Source organism: Larus michahellis, chromosome 7 (assembly GCF_964199755.1).
Source record: "Larus michahellis chromosome 7, bLarMic1.1, whole genome shotgun sequence".
Taxonomy (NCBI): Eukaryota; Metazoa; Chordata; class Aves; order Charadriiformes; family Laridae; genus Larus; species Larus michahellis.
In genome coordinates this window covers 42,700,988-42,726,389 of record NC_133902.1, presented here as the reverse complement: position 1 = coordinate 42,726,389, position 25,402 = coordinate 42,700,988, and the positions used below count along the sequence as shown (strand labels likewise).

Sequence of the window (25,402 nt, the reverse complement as noted above, 5' to 3'; positions counted from 1 at the left end):
CGTGGCCTCTCTCGCCGCCCTGCGCCCCTGATCCCGCTCACACCGCCCTTTCGTCCCCATCCATTGCTCGGACGGGCATCGTGGCGTGGCACCTGAAGACTTGGAAGGGGCTTGAAGAGAGACGGGAGCTCCGGGACGCAGCGGAGGGGCCGCCTTGGTTGTCTCCTTCGAGGCTGGGGCAGGGGAGGAAGAGGAGGGTGGAGAAAGAGGAGGAGGATGGCGGAGAGTGTCCCGCCCGCGGGGAGGCCCGCACCCAGTGGGCGTGGCGATGGGCGGGACAGCGCGTGGCCCCGCCCCCGTGACGCTGTGCCGGAAGTGGGCGCGGCGGCGGCCGCCGGTGCCGGTGCGGGTCCGCCATGGAGTTCCCGGACCTGGGCGCCCACTGCTCCTGGCCCGCCTGCCAGCGCCTGGGTGAGGGAGGGCGGCGGCACCGGAGGGGCGGCGGGGCGGGGACACCGGGCGGCGGGGTCCTGGTCCCGGTCGGGCGCGGCGGCCGCAGGCCCGGGCCTAGGAGTCGGGGCCGGGGCCGGACGCCCGGTCGGTGTGGCGGCGGGGGAGGAGGTGAAGGGCGGGTGGTGCCGCCCGGGCTGCCCTTGGCGGAGGGGCGCGGAGCGGCCGCGGTGTCCGGTCCTTCCCTCCGCACGGGCGGAGCCGGGGCCGGTGGCCCGACTGGCTGTGACCGGCGGGACAGGGACCGGGCGGGCAGCCCGGCTGGGGAGGCCGAGCACGGCTGTGTGCCCCCTCCGGAGCTCCCTCCTTCCCCCGGGGCGCACGGCAGCCGTTATCCCGGGTGGGTGAACCCCGCGGCAGCGTCGCTCCCCTCCGCCTTGCGGCCGGCAGCCGCCGGGGGAGCTCGGTGTTATTCCGGGGTGCTGCTCCTGTACCTGGGGGGGGCACGCTTTGGGGAGGAGCCCTAGGCATTTCTAAAGACGTAGCCATGGACCTGCAGCCCATTAGTTTCCCTGAGCGGGGGAGAGGAGCGGCCGTGGCTTTGCAGTGGGTCAGGGCTGTGCTTTCGGGGGGTCAGGGAGGCCACCCCCCGCCTCCCCCCCGGGCTGCAGGCGGGCAGCCCCCACCTCTCAACGTTCTCTGCCCGTGGCGTCTCCCTGCTCCCAGACTTCCTCCCCCTGAAGTGCGATGCCTGCGAGCAGATCTTCTGCACCGACCACATCGCTTACGCCCAGCACGACTGCACCTCTGCCTACAAGAAGGTGAGCGTGGAGGGGTCCAGCGGAGGTCTCGGGTGCGCAGAGCTGCTGAGCGTTCCCAGCCGGCGGTCGGAATAGTTTGTGACTTCTTTGGTCACTTGGGCAGTCCCCCAAGTGTGGAGGTATCCCCAAAAGCCAAGATCTTTATCTTAGTGCTGCAAACTTCCAGCCCACCCTCTGCCACTAGTTGAAATGGTTTGGACATCTCCCAGCCCTGCTGTCTTCCCTTCCCAGAGCGTGTGTCCACGCCTGTCACAGCTGCTGGGGCAGAAGCAGCCTCGTTGGAGGGTGGTGAGCAGGATCTCAAACCACAGGTGATGCCGTGGAAGCCACGGCATGCAGATCCTGATAGAGAGAGAGATGGCTGCACAGCACTCAAGGTGGCCCAGCTACCTGCTCCCAGCCCCCTTCTCTTGTCCCTACAGGATGTGCAGGTCCCCGTGTGTCCCCTCTGCAACACCCCGGTCCCCGTGAGGCGGGGGGAGATGCCCGATGTTGTGGTGGGTGAACACATTGACCGTGACTGCAAGTCCGACCCTGCACAGCGCAAGCGTAAGGTAGGAACCCAGCGCTCTCCACCTCGCTGCTGAGCTCCGCCGGGTCCCTGACGAAGGCCGGGGGTGGGGTAAAAACAGCACACGACTCGTCCCTGCCCGATGTTGTCCTTGTTTGCTCAGGCCGAGGGCAGGAAGGGTGGGTGAGCTGGAGGTGCGTCCATCTCCAGGGCTTTGTGGTGCGAGTCCAGGGCTGAGGTAGCAATGGAGTGGAGCTGGGCAGCCACCTGGGACGTGAGGATGGGAAACTGCACGCTGCCATTAGGAAAATGCAATCAGCAATTAGCTGCCTCTTCTTGCCAGGAGAGGAAATTGCCGCAGGGAGCTGGGCCTGCAGGAATCCAGCCCAGCAGCAGCTGGAGGGCTCTGGGCTGTCCCCACTGCCCTGCCAGGGCAGGCAGGAGTCCCTGGGCGAGGCGGTCTCTCTCCTGCTCTGCATTCTGTGATTATGGAAACCCTCGTCTGTAGAGACCAAAGCACTAGTAAATTACTAATAAACTATCTACAGAAAACTAGTATTTGGGGACAAACTCCAGAGCCCCACAGAAGTGGTACCGGGAGAGAAAGCTGGTCAGGGCCCAGAGCCTGGCATAGAGGGAAGGGGCAGGGCGTGTTCCTTTTCACCACTTCCACGTTGTCTTTCAGATCTTCACCAACAAGTGCATGAAGCCTGGCTGCAAGCAGAAGGAGATGATGAAGGTGATCTGTGACCAGTGCCACAAGAACTACTGCCTCAAGCACCGGCACCCCCTGGACCACGACTGCAGCGGGGCAGGACGTCCCCTCTCCAAAGCAGGGTGAGGGCCCGGGGGCAGACGGGCTGGCAGGGACGGGGCTGTGTTTGCCAGATGGGTGACAGGGAAGAAGCCCAGCTCCTCCTGGCGCCTTGTCTGGGGCTGCTGCGTTCTCACACTCCCTGCCCTGGGTGTCGGCGTGTCCTCCAGCAGCATTAAGGTTTGTAGAATCAGCACAGCTGTATGCACAGCCTCTCCCCCCTGTAGCAAAAGCCACTGGTGCTGCCTGGTGGTTGTTTCGCTGTTTGCCCAGCCCCTTATTCTGTAGCCGATGGTTTCTGCCTATCCTGGCACAGTGTTTCAAGGAGAGAAACAGCACTTGAAACTCTTGGGCATAGCTGAGCCACAATATGGGGACTCCTGGGAGGAGGAGGAGCAGGGAGGCATCTTGCTTATCTAGTGTCATGTCCCTGGGTATTCCGTGTCCAGGGACGGCTCGTGATGGTAAAACAGTTGCTCACAGGCGTCCCGTCTGTCCTAGGCACGCTGCGGTTGTGAGGGCCCAGGCATCCTCCTCCAAAACAGTCACCGCGTCGAGCAGTGGAGCTGCCCGGCCAGCAGACAGCCCCTCTTCTCCAGCCTCTGCCAGGTATGGTGACGGCCTGACTCGTAATTCTGAGATGGACGTGACCAGGCTCAGCTTGGCTCCCTGTGGGACGCAGGAGCGACAGCTCCCCGCTACCTGTGCATCGGCAGGGCTGCGTACCAGCCAGGGCTCCCTGCCTTGACAATAACCCAGCTTCTCTCCTGTTCGCAGAGGAGGTAGAGCAGCTGCATCGCAGACTCGCAGCACCTCCCCTCCGGCTGTCATGCTGCAGAACGGGCTGGTGAGTGGCCTGGCCTGGGTATTTGGGGTGGCTTTGGGTGGTTCCTGTGCCCTGGGGAGCTGTTGCAGCAACTGCTTTGTAACCCCTGGTCTGTGGGTGACAGCAGTGCTCCCCAGCTGGGCTTTCCCTGGCAAACAAGGATCCAAGACACTTAGTGGGGTATCAGAGTTTGCTCTGCTGCTTGCGAATGGCAGCTCTCGGCTGTACTTGGTGCTCAGCTTTCTCTAAAGGGACAAAGCGCGCTGGCTGTTTTTCCTGGGTGTTGTCTTTCTCTTCTGCAAGCCAAGGGCAGAGGAGGAGGCTGGAAGCTACTTCCCACTGGCATTCCTAGCATGCTCCCTGCAGTAGCAGGCAGGGCTGCATTCCCTTGGGCAGGGGGAGAGAGAGCTGCAGGTCTGCCCTGACCCCAAGGCCTTCACCTTGGCTGTGTCTGGCCTTGGAGAGGGCAGATGTGCCCACCCTTGGCCGGGGAAGATTGTGCCGGCCGCCTGTCCCTCAGGGCTGCCTCCTTCCACCCCCGACCAAGCTGGTGATGAGATGTTTTGTTTCAGAGTGAGGAAGAGGCACTGCAGCGAGCTCTGGAGATGTCCCTGGCAGAGTCCGCACGCAGCTCGGCGCAGCCACCCAGGTACGGCCCAGGGACACGTGGTGTCACGCCCCAAGCCTGCGTGTGAGAGGTGCCCGGGGCAGCATCATGTGGCTCTGGGCTGACGTTCCTCTCAGCACGTGGCTCCAGATGATGCCTCTGTGAGGCTCACGGGAGTAAAAAAGGAAGAGTCCAGAGCCATCATGGAGCTCTGTTGTGCGAGAAAGCCCGGTGGGGTGCTGGGAGGGGACAGTGACTGCCAGCACAGAGTAGGGCAAACCATTGTCTGACTGCTTGTGAGTTAATGAGCCTGGCTAGAGCGTGACAGAGGCTGAGCAGGGGCGTTCACAGGGGACACCTGGGAGCCCATGTCCTCGGGCACATTACCTGGTGCTGCTAAAAGCACCATCTTACAGACGGGAGTTACCGTGGTTCTCCTTGCCCCAGGGTGCTGGCTGCCAGCCCCAGCCGGATGCTCTGGTCCCTCACCAACCCCTGGCTTGTTCAGGGTGACCCTCAGTTGCCCCCTGCCCTTAGCTGTCCTGGAGGGTTGCAGGGATCCTGCCACCCCGAAGGGCTCTGTGTGCTGGGCCGGTGAGGTTTGGGGAGCCTGAGGCACACGATGCACCGCTGTCCCCAGCAGCACGCAGGAGGAGGAGGATCTGGCACTGGCCCAGGCGCTGTCAGCGAGCGAAGCTGAGTACCAGCAGTCGCAGCGGCAGGTGAGTGAGGCTGGCTGTAGGCTCCACACCGTGGTGGGGTCGGTCCCAGCCTGGCTGTGTCATGGTGGGGATCTTCCCTGGGTTCTGCTGCCTCTGGGCTCTGTCTAGGGTCACTTTTCTCACCGGGAGGGCAGCGTCAGCGTCACTGCTGAGCACACAACCCTGGGGACTTGAGCACTGGACGTGCCCCCTTGTAGGACAGAGGAAACAGCTTGTCTTCCCTTGTTCACTGTGCGCTGCTTCTGTTCCAGACGCACAGTTCAAAGCCATCAAACTGCAGCATGTCGTAGGCAGGCTGTGCCAGTGGACGTGGCATCCTGCTTGTGACCTGAGGAGCAGCTCTGGCCTCCCACGTGGATGCCGTGGGGTTCTGGCCTGGACATTGACAAGAAGAGCCCCCCGCCAGGGACAGCTCATCTCCCTGGGGGCTGTAACCGAGCCACCAAACACACATTGACACCTCAGCCCTAGTACCTGTATAAAATCGGTGCAGCAAATTGCTGATGCTCCTGGAGAGGTGAAGACGGTGCAGGACGAGGCTGAGCACACACTGACCAAAGCAAGCAGCAGCCCACGGTGTGCATTTAGCCACAGCTGCTGTGGCCGTGTCCCAGCGCTTCTGGGACTGTGGGGTGAGGGCAGAGCTGCCCCAGAGGGGAAGTGCCATGTGGGGGACATCTCTGCATGCACGGACATACAGCTGGGATGCGGGAGGATGGATTTCACGCTGCAGGGAGGGAAAGGCCAGCCCCTCACCAAAGAGCAACTGGGGCTGGGCCAGTCTCTCACGTGGGCATGGCACAGCTGGATATGCAGCCTCCCGGCAGCATGAAGGCAGCCCCTTCCCCACTCCCCATGGCCCTGGTGCCTCCCCTGGTGTTTGCATGCACAAGAGCACGTTGGGCCTTATCCAACTCGGCTGGGGCCCAGGACCTCTCTGAGACTGAATGGAGCTGCATTTCCTTTCTGATTTAATTTAACAAGGGCCATTAACTGAAAAGTAACCTCAGCAGTGACTTGACTGGGCCGGCATCGCTCGTACGGGAGGACTGCATCTGCCTTCCTGCTCCTGGCTGCTCTCTGCTGCCATAAACTCTCCCAGGGCCCTGGTTTATTGCTGCTGGGGCAGGAACACCCTCCTTCCAGCTATGCTGCGGGGCGTCCCCTCCTGGGGAGCAGCAGCACAGAAACCCTTCTTGCAACTGCAGCCCTGAGCCTGGAGCCAGCCCTTCCTTGCTGGTGTTTGGAGCCAGGAGCTGGGGTGCCGGGGGCTGCCCTTGGGGTGGGGGGGATTCTTACAGCGGGGGATGTAGCCGTGCAGGGCAGTGCTGTTTTCCCACTCCCCCACTCCCTCTCTCGAGCTTCCCTGCTGGAAGCGCTCCTGCCTGTGAGGCTGCGCCTAGTTCTGCGCAGGGCTGGGCTGTCCCGCTCCGAGCAGCAGCGTGCAGCTGGGGGGGGGGGGGTTATCTGCTGGCAGTGCCTCCCCGGGGCGGGAGGTGGGATCAGGCTGGGCTGAGGGAATGCTGAGACTTTGTCAAAGCGCTGCTTGGGAGAAAATAAAAGCATAGCACGAGCTGCGGAGGTGCTTTGGGGGAGCTTGGTGTCCAGCCCAGAGTGGTGCAAATCTGCGGATGGTGGCATGAGGAGGTGCAAGGGGGGGGACATGTGGAGGTGAAGGGGGCACCAGCTGCGCTTCATCCTTCCTTTGCCACTGGAGTGCAGCCCCCCCACCATGCTCGACCCTTCCTGCAGGGATGGGGCAGGCGCTGACAGCCTGCTCTGCCCCTCGCCCTGCTAAGCCCAAGGAGCTCAACCTGCCGTTTGACTCCAGGGCACAGGCAGGAGCCCTGCCTTGACCCTGCCCAGAGCACAGCCCCCCTGGGCGGGGGGTCCTGCAGGCATGTACCCTGCCCAGAGCACACAGGCACGGAGCTGGGAAGGACCTGGTTTAAGAAACTACACAACAGCAAAACAAAGGAGTACAAACGTAGTGGAGTGTCCAACAACCCAGCCCCTGCAGCTCCTGGGGCATGCACGGCCCTGGCCAACAGCTGGCAAAGGGGTCCCTGGCAGTGCGGGGGCCTGGGACCCGGGTCAGTGTCACAGCAGAGTTCCCGCCCGTGCTCATGGACCCTTCTTGCTGCCTGGAGGCTTCTCGGTGCGGCGCTCCTTGCTCTCGCCCTCGTCCCCAGCCTGCTGTTGCAGCCACATGCCGGCATAGACGCCACCTTTCTGCAGCAGCTCCTCGTGCCTGTGGGGAGAGCGGAGGGGTGCAGGGTCCCGCGCTGGCCCCAGAGCTGAGGAGGGGGTCCCCGAGGGCAGAGAGTGCCAAGCCCTCCCCCTGTGCTCACCTCCCTCGCTCCACGATGCGCCCATCCTTGAGCACCAGGATCTGGTCTGCGCCCACCACGGTGGAGAGCCTGCGGGTAAAGGCAAGGTGTTAGCCTGGCTGAGAGGGGAGAGGGACCCGGGGCGGGGGGGTTTGCACAGTACAAGGAGCCACAATCGCAGGGGCCGTCACCTCCTGGGCAGGTGGACAGGTCTGCAAGTCCCTGTGCGGGGCTGGCTGGCTCAGAGAGCTCAGCACCTCCCGCATCAGCTTTCCCACCCCCCATCCCTACCTATGTGCCACAACGATGGTGGTGCGGTGGGCGCAGACCTTGGCCAGGGAGGCCTGGATGTTCCGCTCGGTCTCTGTGTCGAGTGCGGACGTGGCCTGTGGAAGAGGCAGGATGTGGGGAAGGGTCGCGGGCAGCGCAGGCAGCTACTGGGGCAGGGGCTGCTGCTGCAGAGCCGGGCGAGGCTGGGCTGGGGGCCGTGGCCGTTACCTCGTCCAGCAGGATGATGCGGGGACCCTTCAGGATGGTGCGTGCGATGGCGACGCGCTGCTTCTCCCCCCCGCTGAGCTTCAGACCCCGCTCCCCCACCTGGGTGTTGTATCCTGCAGGTACAAGGGCAGGAACGTGCTGCGCTGGTGCCCTACAAGATGGGGATGGGGACCAGGGCTCTGCTGCATGGGGGGGGGTCCTGCCGGGACCACGTTGCTGCCTGCCACAGCCTCAGCCCATCCCTACCCAGGGCTTCATTTAGCCCTGGGGGGACGGCAGGGGGAGGCAAAGCAAGGCAAAGGGTTGCACGGGTGTCCCCGTGGGGGATGTCACGCAAGGACACCCATGAGGGCAGCTACATGATCATGGGGGACACCCTGGGACTGCAGGGGAGGGCAAGGAAGGGACCGCCGGGGGTTCTCACCATCGGGGAAGGAAAGGATGCGGTCGTGGATGTCAGCAGCCCGGGCTGCCTCCTGCACCTCCTGGTCAGTGGCCAGGATGCGTCCGTAGCGGATGTTGTTGGCGATGGTGTCGTTGAAGAGCACCGTGTCCTGGGGCACCACCCCAATGTGAGCGCGCAGTGACGCCTGCTTCACCTGGGGAGGCGGGGGGGAGGGCTCAGCCAGACCTCCCCCAAAAAGACCCCCCCCCCAAAACCACAATCCTACCCCTCAGCTGTGAGCCCAACACACCATCCATAGGGTGTCTGCTCCAGGGTCTCCCCTGGACCACAGGCACCTCCACCCTGCCGTGGGGGGACCCTGCCAGTGCCCCAGCTCTTCCTGGGGAGCCCTGGCCAGTCTCCAGCAGTTCAGCCCAGGGGTCCCACAGTTGCCGCACTCACCCTACTGACAGCATAGACATCAACCATCAATGGGGCTGCAGGGGCTCCGTGCTCACCCCTGCCCTGGGGAGGTGCCAGTGCCCACAGCAAGCGATGCTGTGAGGCCCAGAGTCACAGAATCACAGGATTGCCTAGGCTGGATCATCAAGTCCAACCATCAAGCTAACTCTGACAAAAACCATCACTAAACCATGTCCCTAAGCACCACGTCTACCCATCTTTTAAATACCTCTAGGGATGGTGACTCAACCACTTCCCTGGGCCGTCTGTTCCAATGTTTGATAACCCTTTTGGTGAAGAAATTTTTCCTAATATCCAGTCTAAACCTCCCCTGGTGCACCTTGAGGCCATTTCCTCTTGTCCTGTTACTTGGGAGAAGAGAGCAACCCCACCTCTCTACAACCTCCTTTCAGGTAGTTGTGGAGGGCGAGAAGGTCTCTCTTCAGCCTCCTTTTCTCCAGACTAAACAATCCCAGCTCCTTCAGGTGCTCCTCATGAGACTTGCTCTCCAGACCCCTCACCAGCTTCGTTGCCCTTCTCTGGACCCATTCCAGCACTTCAGGGCCTTTTTTGTGGTGCGGGGCCCAAAACTGGACACAGCACTCAAGGTGGGGCCTCACCAGTGCCAAGTACAGGGGGACAATCACTGCCCCAGTCCTGCTGGCCACACTATTCCTGATACAAGCCGGGATGACGTTGGCCTTCTTGGCCACTTGGGCACGCTGCTGGCTCATATTCAGCCAGCAGTCAACCAATACCCCCAGGTCCTTTTCCACCAGGCAGCTCTCCAGCCCCTCTTCCCCAAGCCGGTAACGCTGCATGGGGTTGTTGTGACCCAGGTGGAGGACCCGGCACTTGGCCTTGTTCAACCTCACACCATTGGCCTCGGGCCGTCAATCTGGCCTGTCCAGATCCCTCTGTAGAGCCTTTCTACCCTCAAGCAGATCAACATTCCCACCCAACTTGGTGTCATCTGCAAACTTACTGAGGGTGCGCTCAATCCCCTCCTCCAGGTCATTGATAAAGATATTAAATAGAACTGGTCCCAGTACTGAGCCCTGGGGAACACCATTTGTGACTGGCCACCAACCGGATTTAACTCCATTCACCACAACTCTTTGGGCCCTGCCTTCCAGACAGTTTTTTACCCAGTGAAGAGTACTCCTGTCCAAACCATGGGCAGCCAGTTTCTCCATAAGAATGCCGTGGAAGCCAACATCCACAGCCCCCAGGTCCCTGGAGGCCTCCCACCCTCACCTGGGAGATGTCCTGCCCGTCAATGCGGATGCAGCCACCCCGAACGTCGTAGAATCGGAAGAGCAGGCGGATAATAGTGCTCTTCCCCGAGCCCGAAGGTCCCACCTGCATGTGGAGGTAAAGGGACTCAGAGACACCAGAGACCCCCAGTCTGCTGGAGGCCAGGGGCTGGGCAGGGAAGGGCTGGCCCCACTGGGGGTCTGTCCTTCCCACCCCCATATTTCCCAACCTTCTTCCCCCATCCCATCCTCCAGCAGTGAACCCACACCCGAGGCCCCGCTCTCACCAGGGCCAGGGTCTGCCCAGGCATCACAGAGAAGGAGACGTCCTGCAGGATTTCTTTCCTGGGAAAGGGAGATGAAGAGGGGCTCAGGGCCACCTCCGCTGCCCCGCATCCCCATGCCAGGCCCCATAGCCCAACTCGTCCCATCCCACCACCCTGTGCCCGCTTCGCCGTACCCATCCACGTAGCTGAAGTGCACGTTCTCAAACTCGATCCGCCCAGCCTCCAAGCGCAGGTCACCAGCATTCACTGCATCCTTCACCTGCCATATAGTGAGATGCAGCCTCAGAGCCAGCCTGTCCCCAGGGCAGGATCACAGGACCATGCCAGGGAACGAGGTCTGGGAAAGTGGCACCCACCTCCTGCTCCTCATGGAAGAGCTCGAACATGTTCTCCATGTCTACAAAGGAGTTCTGGATCATCCTGGAAGGGGGAAAAGTTCAGAGGGAAGGGTTTGGGGGAGCACGTCCTGACCCAGGTGCCCATGAGGAGGGCGATCCCAGGCACCCTCACAGCTCCCGGCGTTACCTGTAGTAAGTCCCGAACCAGTTGAGTGGTGTGTAGAGCTGGATGATGTAGGTGCCAAAGAGGATGAAGTCCCCCACCTGGAAGGGACAGGGGAAAGGTGTCCATAACCGACAGCCCCAGGGCCCCACGGCGGGCAGGTGCTGCCCAGGCTGGCACCAGCTTTACCTGCAGCTTATTTTCGGTGACAAAGTAGGCACAGAGCAAGGACCCCGCCAGCAGCCCCAGGCCGATGACCAAGTTCTGAGTCTGGTTGAGGAGGCCCAGCGAGGCGCTCACCTTCCATTCCGAGACCTGGAAGAGGCAAGGTCCTCTGGGATGCTGCCGCCTCCAAACCAGACCCACGGTGAGCTCCACACTCCCCGCAGGTGCCCGTGAGGCTCAGCTCCTTCCTCCCTGGTGCTGCTGCTGAGCACCCTGTACCTGGTACTTGACGATGGCATCGTTAAAGCGGTTCACCTCGTAGCTCTCCGCATTGTAGTACTTCACCTGCAGGACGTAGAGCTGGGGTCAGTGTCTGGATCAGCCCCCTCCCCAGCGCCAGGCGGTGCTCAGCTCCCCGCCACTGCCTACGGTACCGTCTCAAAGTTGAGGAGGGAGTCCACGGCCCGGGACTTGGCCTCGTTGTCCCGCGTGTTCATGTCCCGCCGGTACTTGGTCCTCCACTCAGTGATGAAGATGGTGAGAGCTGTGGGCAGCAGGGGGCTGTGTCAGCAAGTGCCTGCTGCCCCACAGCCCAGCACGGCACCCCCGCACCCCAACCCCCCCACTCACTCAGGTAGAGGCTCATACACACAAAGATGATGAGGCCGAACCAGGCGCTGAAGACCGAGGTGAAATATACGATGCCGATGACGATGTCCGCGATGGTGGGGACGATGCTGAAGACGATGTAGCTGGGGGGTGGGAAAGGGGATGGAGCATCAGCCTGGCCCGGTGAGGCTGCCCGGCCGCCCCCCGCCTGCCATGGGCACGCTCTGACCTGAGCAGGCTGTTGATGCTGCTGGTGCCCCGGTCCACGCTGCGCAGAACCTCGCCGGTGCGACGGCCCAGGTGCCAGCGCAGGGACAGCCCGTGCAGGTGGGCGAAGAGCTGCACCTGCACCTGCCGGTTGGTGAACTGCTGCACCCACACCCACAGGAAGGTGCGCAGGTTGCTCACGAAGCCGGTGGAGCCTGCGGGGCACCACGGGACCATCAGTGGGGACCGATGCCACCGGGGCACACGGCCAGCTCAGAAAGCCCAGCTGGACAAGAGGGGTTTGGGATGGGGGCCTTCCCGCTGCCCCCAACCCTGCTTGCTGCTGCCAAGAGAGAGCAGCAGTGATGGGGGCATAAGGGCATCCCCGAACACCCCAGCCCCGGCACGATGTGGCCCATGTTGTCTCTCCCCAGCGCCCCGTCCTTCCCAGTGGTCCTTACCAGCACCTCCGCCCTGCAGGAACTTCAGCCCCACGTAGATGCAGACAGTCCAGGCCAGGGTGTGCCAGGGAGCGCCCACCGTCAGCTCGTTCACTGGAGAGCAGGTGGCATGGGTCAGGGCGGAGGGGCAAGGAGCATCGCCGGGTGCCCCATGGGAACCAGCCCCAGCACCCAGAGCTGGTCCCTGACCCCATGGACCCTGCTTCTGCCAGGTCCCTGCTGCCCCCCAGGTCACTCGTGACACCCCCCAGCACTTTGTGATGCCGCGAGCAGCCTCACACACTGATCTTCAGGCACCTCACCAATGTTCTTGTAGTAGATGGGGACGAAGACATTGATGGCCCGCTCCAGCCCCATGAGTGCCATGCAGAACAGCACCAGCCCCTGCAGCCGGTAGTTGCCCCTCGGCCACATGTAGGGCACCAGCAGCCGCAGCTTCCTCCGGAAATCCTTCCAGGTGGAGGTGGTCCCACTGGCGTCGGGCAGGAGCGGCTGGGAGAGAGCAGAGCGAGGGGTCACTGCCCCGGCCCCCCAGGCCAGCTTGCAACAGCCCCGGGGAACACCCCACCAAGAAAACCAGCCTCATCCTCCCAGGGTCCCTGGTCCATCCTCCCAACAGTGTTGCATCCTGCTGACAGCAGGCAGGGAGCTTCGGCAGTCCTAAACCTCACTCTGTCCTGGTCTCCCGAAGATGCTGATGCCAGGGCAGCTATATTTCCATTGTGTCCCCAGCTCCTCCCCGGCCACATCCCCAAACTGCTCCAGCCCTGGGACTCACCTGGCTGTTCTCCACGTCTCGCTCCTCCTCGTTGATCAGCAGCATGTAGGGCTTGCGGGGCAGCCCCGGGGCCTTCATGCCCAGGATGAAGAGCATGAACGTGCAGACGTAACGCAGCAGCCAGAAGCTGAACTGCACCTGGATGGAGAGCAGGGGGTTAGTGCTGGGCTCGGGGCCGAGACATGTGGCAGACGCATGGATGCAACCCGGGAGCATGCAAACCGTGGCCATGGCAGGGCATGGCATGCACATCCCACCCCAGCACCGCGATGCTGCAGCCTCCCCCAGCAAAGGGCCCCGTCCCCCTCCCCAGCCCACAGCCTCCCCAGCCTCCCCACCCCACCTTCTGGTTGGTGTCCTCCAGCGCCCACCACCACAGCGGGCTCCTCCAGCACACCAGGGTCAGGTTCTCGGCAGCGAAGGCCAGAGCCCAGAAGAGGAGGAGGACGGTGCCGTGGCCCCGCGTCCGGTCGTGCGCCAGCACCCGCGTGTGCTCCAGCTGCAGGAGGGCGACGGCACAGCCCCAGCTAAGGGCCCAGAGGCAGGCGTGCAGCAACATGTACCCGTAGAGCCGTCCCGGGCCTCCCACTTGCCACAGCAGCCCGCCGAAGGGCTGCAGGGCCAGGAGCAGGGACAGCAGGACCTGGCTGTGGTAGAGGCGGGAGCGGGGGATGTACTTGGGCTCCATGGCACGGCCGAAGCGGACGTAGCAGGCGTACTGCAGGGCGCCCAACAACAGGCAGACGCTCAGCAGCACAGCCGGCACTAGCGTGAAGAAGAAGCAGGGCTGGAAGCCCTGCTGGACCCAGGCCTGGGCGATGGAGCTGTTGCCCTCACAGTAGCCCCCCAGCACCGCCATCCTGGTGGGTCACCGGCTGCGGAGAGAAGAGGGGCTGGAACAAGGTCTCGGGATGGACTGTGGGGTAGGGCTGCAAGGAGGGACCCTCGGGGGGAGGGACACTCGTGGGGACAGGGGCAAGCACCACTGGACACAGACACACGGGGACACACACGCAGCCATGCACACAAGCTGGGCCAGTTCTGCAGGGGGACGGACATGAGCACCGGCACAGGATCCGCTTGTGGGGCCTGGCAATGCCCTGGGCAGGGGGGTAACACTGCACCGGGCCCCCCAGAGCCACCGGGGCCCTTGTGGGTGCAGTCGGACACGGGGAGACAGAGAGAGCCGCGGGGACAGGAAGGCAGCGGGGTGCTGGGACGGGTTTTGAGCTGGGGGAGGGCAGCAACGGGGGCAATGCAGCGGCGGGGGGGGAGGGCATAACACAAGGGGATGCACGGGGAAACGCTGGGGGATGCAGCAGACGTGCAAGGGCAAAGGCGGGGACACGCGTGGGGACACGCACCGGGGATCGCACCCGCAGAGCGAGGGACAGGCCGGGGCCAGGCAGGGGCCGTGCCGGGGCAATGCCCGGCCGGTGCCGCCGCCGCTCGGCCCCGGGACAGGCGCCCCCGGCCCCGCCGCCCCCGCCCGGTCCCCTCACGCCCACTCACCAGCCCCGGCCCCGCCGGCCCCGGCCCCGCTCCGGGCCCCCGCGCCGCCGCCAGCCGCCGCCAGCCGGGCCCCGGCGCCGCTCCGCTCCGCCCCGCTCCCCGCCCCCGCCGAGCTCCGGCGGGCCCTCCCCGCTGCCGGCACTGCGCCCTGCGGCGGCAACCCCCCCGGGGAGGGGAGGGGGGGGGGGGGGGGGGCCGGTGTGTGTCCCACTCCTCCCCGCCCCCGCCGGGCCCCGGTGCTGCACGGAGCTGCGTCCCCCCCCCCTCTCCCCGAAGAGATGGGACCGGGGAAGGTGTCGGTGGTGCGGGACGAACTCCCGGCTCGGGGACCAAAGCGGGGGGGGGTTCCCCGAACAGGTGGCACCCCCCTTTATCGCCGCCGCCAGCCCGGCCCTGCGGTGCCGAGATAGCTCCCCCCCGCCCCGGCGAGGGCCCTGCCCGCGGCAGAGGTCAGGCAGGACGTTCCCTGCCATCCCAGGGATAAATATAGCCCCTGCCACCCCCCCGCGGCCCCCGGCACCGAGCTGCGGGGAGCTCCCGGCCTGGCAGGCACCTCGCAACTCCTGCCGCCATGGCAGGCACCGGCAGGTCTGGCTCCCTCCGTGGGCAGGTCCGGGTGGGCTTCACGGTGCAGTGGGACAAAGGGAGACTCGGAGGCGGGCAGGGATGATACAGCCCATCTTTATTAGACAGCCGTACAGCTGTACAGCGAGGGCACGGGGGGGTGCGAGACCGCGCTTCCCGGGGACCCCCCGCGCCCACACGTCCAGGGGAAGGGAGATGAGGAAGAGTGGCTTGCCATGCACATGGGACACCAACGACACAAGCACAACATGCGGCAAGGGCTCCTGCCTGCTCCTGCCCGGCCTGTCCCCTCCTGCCAGCCCAGGGAAAGGCACGAACTCTCCCCTGCCTGCCCCAGGGCACCGCCAGCCTTCGGCAGCAGCTCCCCGGGGAAGCCCAGAGTCAGCGTCCTGCAGCCCCAGGGAGGATCACCTCCCTGCAGAGTATGCCACTGGAGAGCTTGGCTTCCTGGGAAATTTGCTTTCAGTTTACCTTCACCATGCCATGCCAGCCCCAAGACGGAGCTGCTGCGAGGTCCTTGGAGCTGGTCGTCCATGGAAGGACCCCAGGAGCACCCAGGCCCATGGTCATGCTGTCCGGCTCAGTCCTGACCCCAACAGTGAAGAGCTGAGCTGAGCCCCATTAACATGTGCCGTTTTGTCTCTTACAGAGCCCAGAGCAGTCGCAGTTCCGCTCCATCCCTCCCTGTCATAGCAGGGAACCTACTACCCCCAAAGAGCCTGCCCCTGGGTGAGCACCCTGGCCCTGCTCATGCCCTGGCCACCCGGGGGCAGGTAGCCCAGGAGCAGCCGGCCCAGGCTCAAAGGGCAGAGGGCGATAATCCTGGCAGGGGAGGAAAGGCGGCCATGGACTCCCAGGACAGCAGAGGAGGGCCTGCAGTGCTCGCAGAGGGCATGGCAAAAGCAAGGATCCCCTCCCCGAGGCAAGAGGAAGGAGGGAGGGGGAAAGCAAAGCCTGTCAGGGGTTAGCGGGGATGCAGATCCTCACAAGCTGCCACCGGAAGAGGAGGGAAACCAGAGCCATGGTGGGAGGGTCTTTGTCTGAGGCCAGGCTGCACAGCCAGGATCCTGATCTCCTCCACCTCCACCACCCCAGGGCTGGGCTGGGGTTTGTCTCTCCCTTCTGGGTTCAGGGCACCCCTCCTTGCCCACATCCCCCCAGGCACAAGCCAACTGTTTGATATGTGGTTTCCACAGCAGCCGAAGCCATGTTGCAAGCAAAAGGATGGTTTCAGAAGGGAAGGAGGAGCTGGGACCCCCCAGGTGAGGTGTCAGATGCACCGAAGCCTTTGCCTGGGGAAGAGGGAAGGCCTGATACCACAGAAACAGCCACATCAGGAGGACAGACCTGATGCACCACAGCCTGGGCATGGGGAAAAGGCCTTTATCACACCTGGGGGAAGGGAACTGATACACAGAGCACAAGACCTTGAGGGTAGGCGCCGAGGGGGCTGCGAGCACTCCTGGGAGATGCCGGGCTGCCCCACCTCGGGGTCTCTTTGGCACTGCAGGAGGGCCCGCTAGCAACCCGCATCCCCTGGGTGCCGTGCATGGGAGAGGATGCTGCTGCCCTAGCCCAGACACGGCACGGAGGCCGTCAGCCGTGAGGGATGTCAGGGACCCAGGACTTCCACCCCACCGACCCTTCCTTGTGTGCAGGGGGATGGGTCAGCTGTCGCGAGAGTTGGGGAAGAGCTGCAGCATCCCCAGATTCCATCCAGAGCTGTTCCCACCAGCTCTAGATCCCACCCCTACCCACACCAGCAGCAGCCGGGACCCATCCCTCTGCAAGGTGCTGGGGCAGAGAGGTGGGCAATTGCCTCACTGCTGTCCTGCTCCGGGATGAGGGCCACAGCACTGGTCCTCTCTGGGAGGGCAAACATGGTCCTGGGCACCTCCCCGGGGCTACAGGCAGGGCAGATGTGGTGCTACAGGCTGAGCTAGACAACCCTCAACAAGTCCCGCCATCATTTTGGAAGCAGGTCCCAGCTCCGGGCAGGCATCTGGAGCTGGTGGCATCTCACATCCCTTTGAACAGCAGCTGTTGCTGCCACCTCCAAGCCAGTCCACAGCTCCCCAGTGCTAGTCCTGTCACGTAGCTTTCGCAGGCTCTGCAGCGATCCTCCAACATGGACGACACAGATGTGAACACAGACACATGTATGTACTCACACACGCATTCACCCCACAAGAGTCAGAGTGGTGTTGACTTGACACACGGCTGGACACAAGGTGCCACCGCAATGCCACCGGCCTGGCAGTTTTGTCTCTTCGGCAATTGATGGCAATAAAATGGAGCCCAGGACTATCCCATCCACTCAGGACGGGAGAAGAATCAGGCTGACGCCACATCCTGCTGCCCAGGCGGCTCCCAGACTGCAACCCCCACGAGATCCCCAGTATACAAGGCTATACCTGCAAGACAGAGAGGGCATGTGGCACCTATTGGGACCATCCTAAGTACACGTTTCCCCTCTCAGCCACAGCCTTCACCCCTACCTTGTGGATCTGCGGTGGAAGCTCATCCTCTGAGCTCTCCTCCGGCACAGGCTCTGGGTGTCTCGCTGACTGCCCATCCTCAGCCCAGCCTCCCAGAGGGAGGCGGGAGAAGTGTGATGGGGCTCTGTGTACTGTGCCTGGGTCTGCAGGAGAGGCAAGGAGGAAGATTAGTTACCTGGAGGACTGTCAGTCTCTGTGGGCCGGCAGGCAGCTCGTGCCAGTCCACACAGGGCATCAGTTATGGGGCTTTGACCTGGAGCTTGGACATCTGCCCTGACTCTTGTACCTGTGATGCCACCGTATCGCCGCTGGAAGCCGGTCTGCAGCGTGGCCGTCTCTTCAGCAGGCTGCCGCGGCGAGGAGAAGGGGTAGCTGGCAGAGCGAGGGATAGGGACGGGGGCACCCCGCTGAGCATCCAGCTCCTCATGGGCGCTCTCCCCGCTCTCGTCACTCTCTCGCCGGTGCCAAGTGTGCCGCTCGGGCTCCAGCTGGGCATGCTGCTTGTGCAACTGCAGGCCAAAACATGAGTGAGTCAGCTGTGTGGGAGAACCCAGATACCTGAACACACCCTCTCCCCAGCACTGTACACAGACTGGTCTCAGCTTTCTCACACTGGTATCCCAGTCACTCCAGACAGGGCACCCCAGTCCTGCCTGCCCTGGCCCCACACCCCTCTCGCTGGCCCAGCTCCGGGCTGCTCACCTCATGCATGTAGAGTGCGTGGAGACTCATCTCGGTGGAGGCATACTCCGACAGGATCATGCTCTGTAGTTGACCCTCCCAGGCGCTGCTCCCCGAGCTCACGGTCCTCGCATCAGCACTGCCATGGGACACACAAGTGGTGTTTGCTGCCCAGGTACCCCCCACACCACCCAGCCCCTCTCCGCTCTAATGTCAGGCTTGCGGAGATCCACTCCTGGGCTGGGCAGGAGCAGGCCCTCTGTAGCACCTCCCCAGATGCACATGGTGACTAGTCCTATGATGGCATTTTCTCATCCCTACCACAGGTTTCTCACCACTGTGGCACCTACAGGAGAACAGAACCCCAACACTTCCTTTGGGGCTAGCCTAAGCACCTGGGCCTAACTCTGCTTATGAACATGTCCCTTGCTGTCCCTGGCTGCAGAGACAAATGTCACTGTGCACCTAGGACAACAGGATGGCAATTGGACAAGGGTTTAAGGAATTTGCAAGGTGTCCGGCCGCCCCTCTCCAGCCTGCAGCTTACCCAGAGGCTGTCATGGCACTGGCTCCCCGAGGCTGGGCTCCCTCTCCATCCCTTCCTGCCGTCTGGAAGCTGCTGGGAGGCTGCTGGGCAGACTGGAGCGGGGAGAAGGAACGCAGGGCTGAGGCCACTTCAGAGAGATGGCGGGAGGCCTGTCCATCCCGGCCCATGTGGAAGCCCAGTACTGAGGAGCCCGCTATCACATTGGCAATCAGGCTGTGAGGCTGTAGGGTAGAAAGGGAGAGAATCACTGTCGTGTGCAGATGGAGGGCTGATCCCCACCAGCGGCAAAGAACTGAGGCACTCCAGCTCTCTCAGCCCCTCTCTCACTTCTCAGGGTCCCAGGACAGCCTGCTGCCTTCTCTAGAAACCCAGCAGCAGTCCCAACTAGTGCGGATCTATCACATTTGCATCCCCAGATATAGCCCAGGCAAGGGCAAAATTGCCCAGATTATCAGTTTGCCAGCACCCTGCAAGAACCCCAATAACACCTCACATCCACCCCAGCACCCAGCACCTCTGACTCCGACTGCAGGGACTGGATGGAGCTGAAGAGCGCATTTTCGGGGAGCACAGCCTGCTGAGTCAGCGCCACGCTGCTGTCCCGGTGCACCCGCTCCTTCAGGAAGCCGATGAAGGCCGTGCTCTCGCGGGGCGGCTGCCACTTGGGGTTGGTGATGGCAAAGTGCATGAGGGACAGCTCGGTCTTGCCGTCCTCGGCCTGCTGGTAAATGGAGGCCTCCGTCTTTCCTGCTGACATCCACTGCGGAGCACAGACATGTAATGAGGGACAGGATCTGCTTTACATCCCCACAAGGCTTGGGAATCCTGCAATCAGTCTGGGGAAAGCATGCAACACCCAGCACAAGCTGGGCCATGGTTCCATACGTGACAGGTGCTACACCAAAAGCCCCACACAAGTTCAGCCCTCACAGCCTGGGGAAGAAGCAGCAAGCACAGCATGTTCCACCTCCACCCCAGAACATGCATCACTGGAGAGGAACTGGAGAGACAGGGACTCATCACAAAATACGAAGCTGAAAGCCTCATCTTGCACTCTCCAGCTCACAGCAGGAGTGACTACAGCCAACAAATGACTGTTCTTAACCGCTTCCTGCCACAGTGAGTCCACCCTCTCCCTAGATCGTGGCCCTGTCACTAGGGAGTCTTTCCTGACAACCTAAATTCCCAGGCACAGGAAATAGATGGATCTCCTTTCCCTCTGCACTAGATTTTACATAATGGAAAATGCTTCCCATCTGCCTGAGGCTGCCTGTCTCCTGGGCACAAGCAGCCCAGCTTCTTTAAGTCAGTTCTCAGTGGTCACCCTTTCTAAATGCTCAAATATCCCCATTTCTCTCTCCTGAGAACACAGGACTCTTGGTTGTGAAGACAGGCAAGAGTATCAAATAAAGAAATAACACAGCCTGGTTCACAAAATAATAGGTTAATCACAGCTGGGCCACAAGAGCCTTCTGGGGCTGATGACCTGTGTTGGCAACCACAGACACCCACCACAGAGGCAGAGGCAGGTGGCTGGGCTGTGGGCTGCCATGATCAGAGAGTTACAGCCTCTCCTGCGTCTAAAGGACCAGACACACTGGTTGGGAGCCCAGGCTACTCTCTCACTACCCACAGAACCTACCGCTGGGTGGCCATGCTGGCGCACATCCATCTGGGCAAAGGAGCAGGTGTCGCCCACACCCACCACCTCCACAGTGAAGTTGCGGAAGAAGTCAACGATGTCCAAGGACTTTGGACGCAGGCAGATGATGAGGATGAGGGGGGTAATGATGGGACTCAGGAGCTCCTCCAGGATGAAGACCTGAGCACAGAGATGATAGGCTCAGTGCAAGCTTCAGAATGTCAAAAAACCCACAATCCCCAAACAAGCCCCTAGCTCCAGCCTATCTTCTGGGGCAGGGTGTCTCTGAGAAAGCTGAGTTGTTCCTCTGCCAGTCCAGGAGCTGCTCAGCTCTGTGGCAGCTTCTTACTCCTGCAGGTATGGGGGTGAGTCCCCACCCCAGCCCTCTGCAAGCCAAGCTCACCGCTTTGTACTGGAAGAGCTGGGCAAACTCATCCCTGGTTTCGTAGCGGTGGGCATTGCCCTGCCAGTGGTCAGGCATGTAGTGTATATGTGCCAGGATAACTCGCAGCAGCTGCTCTGGGCAAAACACCAGGTGCTGGTCAGGGATGAAAGACCTGTAGGACAGGACAGGGAAACATCACAGCATCACACCTCAGTTCCTGGGAGATGTCATCTGGTGACCAGCCCGTATCACAGCTCCACCTGTAGCGTTCCAGCCCAACCCAAACCTTCCTGCCAGCCCAGCCTTGGGGTGTTGCTGGAGCTATACATATCCCTCATATCATACAACCGCTGCACCCAAGATCATCACTACTCCCTCTTCTCCTGCCTGCCCTTGACTCTCACCAGCCATGCCCTTCCCTCGGGCAGATTCACATCCGCTTGCAACCAAAGTGCACGTTTGCATGGATGGTTGTCAGCCCCACAGCTCCCCACAATGCTGCCAGGTGCACGTGGGAAGCACAGACCCACCTCACCTGCACACCGTGATGCCCACCCCGAGCAGGGTGACTGTGGTCAGGACGTGCTCGACCGCCAGCACGTCCTCATCATAGATGGTGAGAGCGATGAGCACAGCCAGGATGGAGCCAGCAAAGAAGGCCACGTTCTTGGCCACGATGGTGAGAAGCGGGGAGATAAAGCAGTTCATGTACTTGGAAGCTGGCTTGTACCCCTTGCTGAGGCGTGAGTGCAGTTCGTGATCCAGCTCGTTGAAGTGACGGAGGTAACAGCGGCCGTAGAGAGACCAGCAGCGGGCACCCAGGCTGCCCGGCTCCCGCTTCAGGATCTCTGTGTAGCTGAAGAAGGCGTAGAGGATCTGCCAGATGAGGATGAGGGGGCAGAGGAGGAAGTTAGCAATGCCAATCAAGAGGATGCGAGTGCTGAGCTTCTCAGCCAGCTCCAGGCGGTTCCCAGCCCGCTTGTACTCAGCCTTCAAGCTCCACTCATTCTCAAAGAGGGAGCCGGGCCCCCAGAAGAAGATGAGCTCAAAGTTGTACTTGAGCCCACGTGTGTAGAAGACGGTGTCTCCCAGCAGGGGTAGGCGGAAGCGGATGGGCAACAGTGACTTGTTCACCATGGCCACCATGTAGTTCTTGAAGCGGAGGATGCGGTGGTAGATGTCCAGCTCTGTCAGCTCCTTCTTGTGGATGCAGATCTGGTGCTCCTTCTGGATCTGCACGATGCGGGCCTGTACCTCCTGCCAGGTGTAGTAGGGCAAGGTGGACTGGAAGGGGGGAAGCAGGAAGGTTAGGGGCAGGGTGTGTCCAGGGACAGAAGCTGGGCTGAGCCCACTCAACAGCAGGACCCAGCGCACCCCTCAGGGTGCTGATGAAGCACAGGCAACAGCAGGAACACAAGGCACCTCCCTGCACCACTTCAGCCTGCAGCGAGCAAAGCCCATACCTTGCCCCGGTGCCCTTTACCCTGAGATCAGTGCAGATGACTGTTTCCCAGTCACACACCAGCTGCCTTGGAGGCACAAACAGATCTCCAGGCTCCCATGGGTCCTCCCAGAGCTGCCATTTGAATTCAGCAGGGTGATACAAACAGGGGAAGGGACTTAAGCAGTGTCCCAGAGGGAGCCTGCGGAATAGCTGGGGACAAACCAAGCCTCTTGGTTCACCCCACCTTTCTCAAGAAAGGTGTCTCCTCAAAGGATGCACACACCTTTTGATGTTGTCCATCAGAGCAAGGACTCTGGACTAGGATATATGTGCAAGCCTCAAACCCCATCTTCGACACACCGATCTCCAGTGTGGTCTCCACCAACTAGGCAGCTCCGTGCCTCAGTTTCCCCCAAAGTGAAAACGGAAGACGACGTTGTCCACAACCCAAGGAGGTATGAGGGTACCCTCGTTTATGCCTTCTCTGTTGAAAGGCATCACAGAAAAGGCCATGACTGAAGAATAAACATATTGGATGGCAGATGGCAGAGGTGTGTGCCAGCAGGCAGAGAAGCAGGCGGGGCAGAAAGGGGTTAACACAGAATAAGTTGGCTGCTGGAGAAGAGGCTGAATGGAAACCTGTGCAGTTATGAAGCAGAGGGAAGAGTGCTCTGGTACAAGGCTCTCAGAGAAGCTGTCTCCAGAGAGCAGTGAAGGCGCTTCTCACCACCCAATAAATGCCTTCTGCGTCCCTTAGCGTCCCCGCACATGGCCCTTGGCCCAGCTACTTACCATGGGAATTTTGAGGGCATTGATGTAGAAAGAGTGAATCTCCCAGTAGCAGCAAATGTTGTAGATAAATTTGACAAGTCGGTGGATCCAGAAAACCCCAGCTATCACCAGGATGCAGATGAGGAAGCTGTTTGCCTGGATTCTGCAAGCAAGAAGAGGCAAGTAGTGGGAGACAAGCCCAGGCAGGTACCCTGAGTACCTGAGAAAGCAAGAGCAGTGGCTATCATGTCCTCCGCTGCCCCTACCTTGCGCTGCAGACATTTGGAGGCAGGAAGGCATCTGGCAGAGTCACCTTAATGGGCTCACTGGGATGCTGGCTGTGATTTACTGCTTTGTTGGCAAAGAGGATGTCGTAATCAACACAGCTGATAAGAAAGGTGGTAAATGCCACCACAAAGATGAACTGCCTGTGAAAAAAGGGAGCAGGCATGAGGGAATCACCCTTCTGCCCCTCAAAACATGAAGCAGTCAGAGTCACGTGTCATGGAGATGCATTCCCACAGCCATGGTGTCATGGGCACCAGTTCCTCAAAGTGGAATGCAGGTTTGGGGCATGGAAAACCCTAACAAAGGGGAGACAGGACATCTACAAAGGGAGCTTTCCCGCCCAACCAGCTACAGGAGCTCAGTGAATTCCTGTGGCTGTTCCCCAGCAGCTGTCACAGCCCCAACAGAGAGGGAACCTGCACTTACATGAGCTCAAAGATCTCTCCAATGAGCATGCAGGTGAAGCCATTCTTCTGATGCAGGTTATAGACGTGAAAGCTACAGTCAAGGAGAACAGTCTGGAGACCCCTTCCCTCTGATGAAGGATGGAGAGGCTTCTGTCCAACTGGCATCTGTGGCTCCCCAGCCAAGTCTCCCTCCACCACCAACGGAAAACCTCTCCCACCCCTACTCATCAACAAGCTGGTTCCCCACTGCAGGGAAACACACTCTGCCCAGGTAAAGCACAGCTGGGATAAGAGGACTTGGCTCCATCCAAGCTCCTTTCTCCCCACAGCCAACACTCAAAGGGGGATTCTGTCCCAGCACACAGCAGAAACTCTGCCTGCCCTCAGGCTGCTCAAGGGTAGAGTGGGACAACACAGAGACAGGCAAAAATGCATTTAATACCCCTAGCACCTGTGACAGGTACCCCCTACTCCCAAAGCCTGGTAATGTAGTTAGCATACCTAATGCCATTTTATAAGGCAAACAGCCATTCTCTGTGATCGAACAGGTCACCTATTATTTCCCTTTCCCTCATTATCAGGCCCTGAAGGTCCTGTGAACCAAGTAGACAAACCAAACAGATTTCTTCTTCCCCTCCTGACTGGCCTCAAGATTCCTGGGCACGAGGCTGATTACTCCCTTCCATGCCAGCCTTGAAGGTCCTAGGCACCCAGCCAACCCAATGGCAGTAATGACCCCGTCACAGAACAGGGAAGTGTAACAGCACACAGAGCACTGTCCACAAAATCAAGGAGTTACAAGTCCTAAGTGGGAACTTGGACCAGAACTGCTGCTGGACAGTGAGACCCAGGGCTGCGCAGCAGCCAGTGACACCCCCAGTGTTGTCTGTTTCCTCTGAGGATTGAGTGACTCGTATTCTTTCATATGATTTTTGAGTCTAGATTATGATGGTTATACTAATACAGCAACCCATGTATTAAAATATGACCGGACCTGCTGACAGTCCAGGCAATTAGAAACCATAAGCTAAGTCATGCTATAAAATTATGTACTATGCTACTTGTAAAATTGTACTACACTGATTCTGCTTACGGAAATCCTGTGCTACTCTGATTATAAATGCTATGCTACGTCAATAATAAACTCCTGTTACGAAAATAAAGCTTTAATTATAACCACAACTTAGTACCATCATCACTCTGCCAAGGACGCCTAAAAGAACCTGTCTGTCCCCAGTTTTGAGTGACGGCACTCCACAGGCACAGGGGTTCTGCCATCCCCCAGCCTCTCTGGAGCGGTGTGGTGTCCTAGGGGAAGGGGCAGACGCTGCCCCAGCTCTGAGTTACACCAAACCCCGTGTTTCCACTAGCACTGAAAGCCCAGGAGACGGTGGGGTACATCCTGCCCTGCGAAAGGATATGCGAGAGAAGAAGAGGTCAAGGTTCTCGATGTGATGCCACGGAGCTGAAGAAGAAGAAGCAGTGCAGAGTGAGGGATCGCGACAGGCACAACCCCACCTCGGCTGTGGGATCGGTTTGGGGCTTCGGGGGGCCCGGGCCCCCCGAGGCCCCAAACCGGCCCCACAGCCCCGGCTCCCCTCGGTCCCTGGCTGCTCCCCCCAACCCCAACCACCTGCACCAGCCTGGATCTGCCCCCCTCTCCCCGCAGCCCGGACACCACCGGTCCCCGAGGCCTCTGCCGCCTCACGCTTCCCCACCCGACTCCCCTCAGGCTCAGGCTGCCCGGCGGCGGGGGAGCAACGACCGGGCAAGGCCTCAACCCCCAGTGCCCGCTACCGCCGCTCACATTTGGCGCCTTCGGGGACGTGGACGAGCAGGTCGCCGCCGCCGGGGGGTGACTCGGTGGAGGAGCTCTCCAGGCGCTGGTACTGCGTCTCGAAGTGGGCCATGGCGGGGCCCGGCCCCGCGCCGCCGCCGCCGACACCGGGCCCGGCCCCGGCCCGCTCGGCCCCCGCCCCGCGAGTGGCGGCCGCGCCGCCCAATGGCAGTGA

General features: G+C 61.3%; 3 protein-coding genes across 5 annotated transcripts; 1 reads left to right on the top strand and 2 right to left on the bottom strand.

The window, feature by feature from the left end:
- The first annotated feature begins 225 nt into the window (after positions 1–225).
- ZFAND2B (zinc finger AN1-type containing 2B) lies at positions 226–6,264 on the top strand. 2 transcript variants are annotated; one of them, XM_074594703.1, is made up of 9 exons: positions 226–411; positions 1,117–1,211; positions 1,634–1,765; positions 2,408–2,559; positions 3,038–3,145; positions 3,314–3,383; positions 3,935–4,011; positions 4,613–4,691; positions 4,943–6,264. In XM_074594703.1, exons 1-9 carry the CDS (start codon positions 357–359, stop codon positions 4,979–4,981), a joined length of 807 nt encoding a protein of 268 aa, XP_074450804.1. In that variant the 5' UTR covers positions 226–356; the 3' UTR covers positions 4,982–6,264. The 2 variants fall into 2 exon arrangements, with proteins under 2 accessions (XP_074450804.1, XP_074450803.1); XM_074594702.1 differs by having other exon boundaries at positions 4,610–4,691.
- A 360-nt stretch (positions 6,265–6,624) lies between these two features.
- ABCB6 (ATP binding cassette subfamily B member 6 (LAN blood group)) lies at positions 6,625–14,251 on the bottom strand. 2 transcript variants are annotated; one of them, XR_012588329.1, is made up of 20 exons: positions 14,143–14,251; positions 12,974–13,505; positions 12,631–12,768; positions 12,155–12,344; positions 11,853–11,945; positions 11,414–11,606; positions 11,206–11,327; positions 11,010–11,119; positions 10,855–10,920; positions 10,600–10,725; positions 10,435–10,511; positions 10,266–10,329; positions 10,083–10,168; positions 9,910–9,967; positions 9,624–9,728; positions 7,944–8,118; positions 7,520–7,670; positions 7,313–7,407; positions 7,043–7,111; positions 6,625–6,942 (listed from the first exon to the last, which is right to left on the bottom strand). XR_012588329.1 is itself a non-coding variant. In XM_074594690.1 (20 exons), exons 2-20 carry the CDS (start codon positions 13,487–13,489, stop codon positions 6,816–6,818), a joined length of 2,523 nt encoding a protein of 840 aa, XP_074450791.1. In that variant the 5' UTR covers positions 13,490–13,505; positions 14,143–14,251; the 3' UTR covers positions 6,625–6,815. The 2 variants fall into 2 exon arrangements, 1 of the variants encoding a protein (XP_074450791.1); XM_074594690.1 differs by having other exon boundaries at positions 7,520–7,632.
- Positions 14,252–14,807: 556 nt separating this feature from the next.
- On the bottom strand, positions 14,808–25,377 carry ATG9A (autophagy related 9A). Its single transcript, XM_074594689.1, has 14 exons — positions 25,198–25,377; positions 24,812–24,855; positions 23,410–23,474; positions 22,962–23,123; positions 22,717–22,858; positions 21,016–21,764; positions 20,499–20,652; positions 20,096–20,275; positions 18,968–19,213; positions 18,454–18,674; positions 17,928–18,045; positions 17,512–17,734; positions 17,226–17,368; positions 14,808–17,141 (listed from the first exon to the last, which is right to left on the bottom strand). The coding sequence occupies exons 1-14, from the start codon at positions 25,298–25,300 to the stop codon at positions 17,136–17,138; spliced, it is 2,556 nt and encodes an 851-aa protein (XP_074450790.1). The 5' UTR covers positions 25,301–25,377; the 3' UTR covers positions 14,808–17,135.
- Positions 25,378–25,402: the final 25 nt, after the last annotated feature.

Bases quoted from the DNA above. Each gene is read 5' to 3' on its own strand.
- ZFAND2B (XM_074594702.1), top strand. From the start codon at position 357: ATGGAGTTCCCGGACCTGGGCGCCCACTGCTCCTGGCCCGCCTGCCAG. The intron at 1,212-1,633 runs GTGAGCGTGGAG...TTGTCCCTACAG, and splicing joins GCACCTCTGCCTACAAGAAG to GATGTGCAGGTCCCCGTGTG. The intron at 4,692-4,942 runs GTGAGTGAGGCT...CTTCTGTTCCAG, and splicing joins ACCAGCAGTCGCAGCGGCAG to ACGCACAGTTCAAAGCCATC.
- ABCB6 (XM_074594690.1), bottom strand. From the start codon at position 13,489: ATGGCGGTGCTGGGGGGCTACTGTGAGGGCAACAGCTCCATCGCCCAG. The intron at 10,921-11,009 runs GTACCGTAGGCA...TACGTCCTGCAG, and splicing joins CCCTCCTCAACTTTGAGACG to GTGAAGTACTACAATGCGGA. The intron at 10,512-10,599 runs GTAAAGCTGGTG...TGTCCCTTCCAG, and splicing joins TCACCGAAAATAAGCTGCAG to GTGGGGGACTTCATCCTCTT.
- ATG9A (XM_074594689.1), bottom strand. From the start codon at position 25,300: ATGGCCCACTTCGAGACGCAGTACCAGCGCCTGGAGAGCTCCTCCACC. The intron at 22,859-22,961 runs GTAGGGGCAGCG...TCTTGCTTGCAG, and splicing joins CCAAATGTCTGCAGCGCAAG to AATCCAGGCAAACAGCTTCC. The intron at 18,046-18,453 runs GTAAGCTGCAGG...GTCCCATGGCAG, and splicing joins AGTGCCATGACAGCCTCTGG to TGCTGATGCGAGGACCGTGA.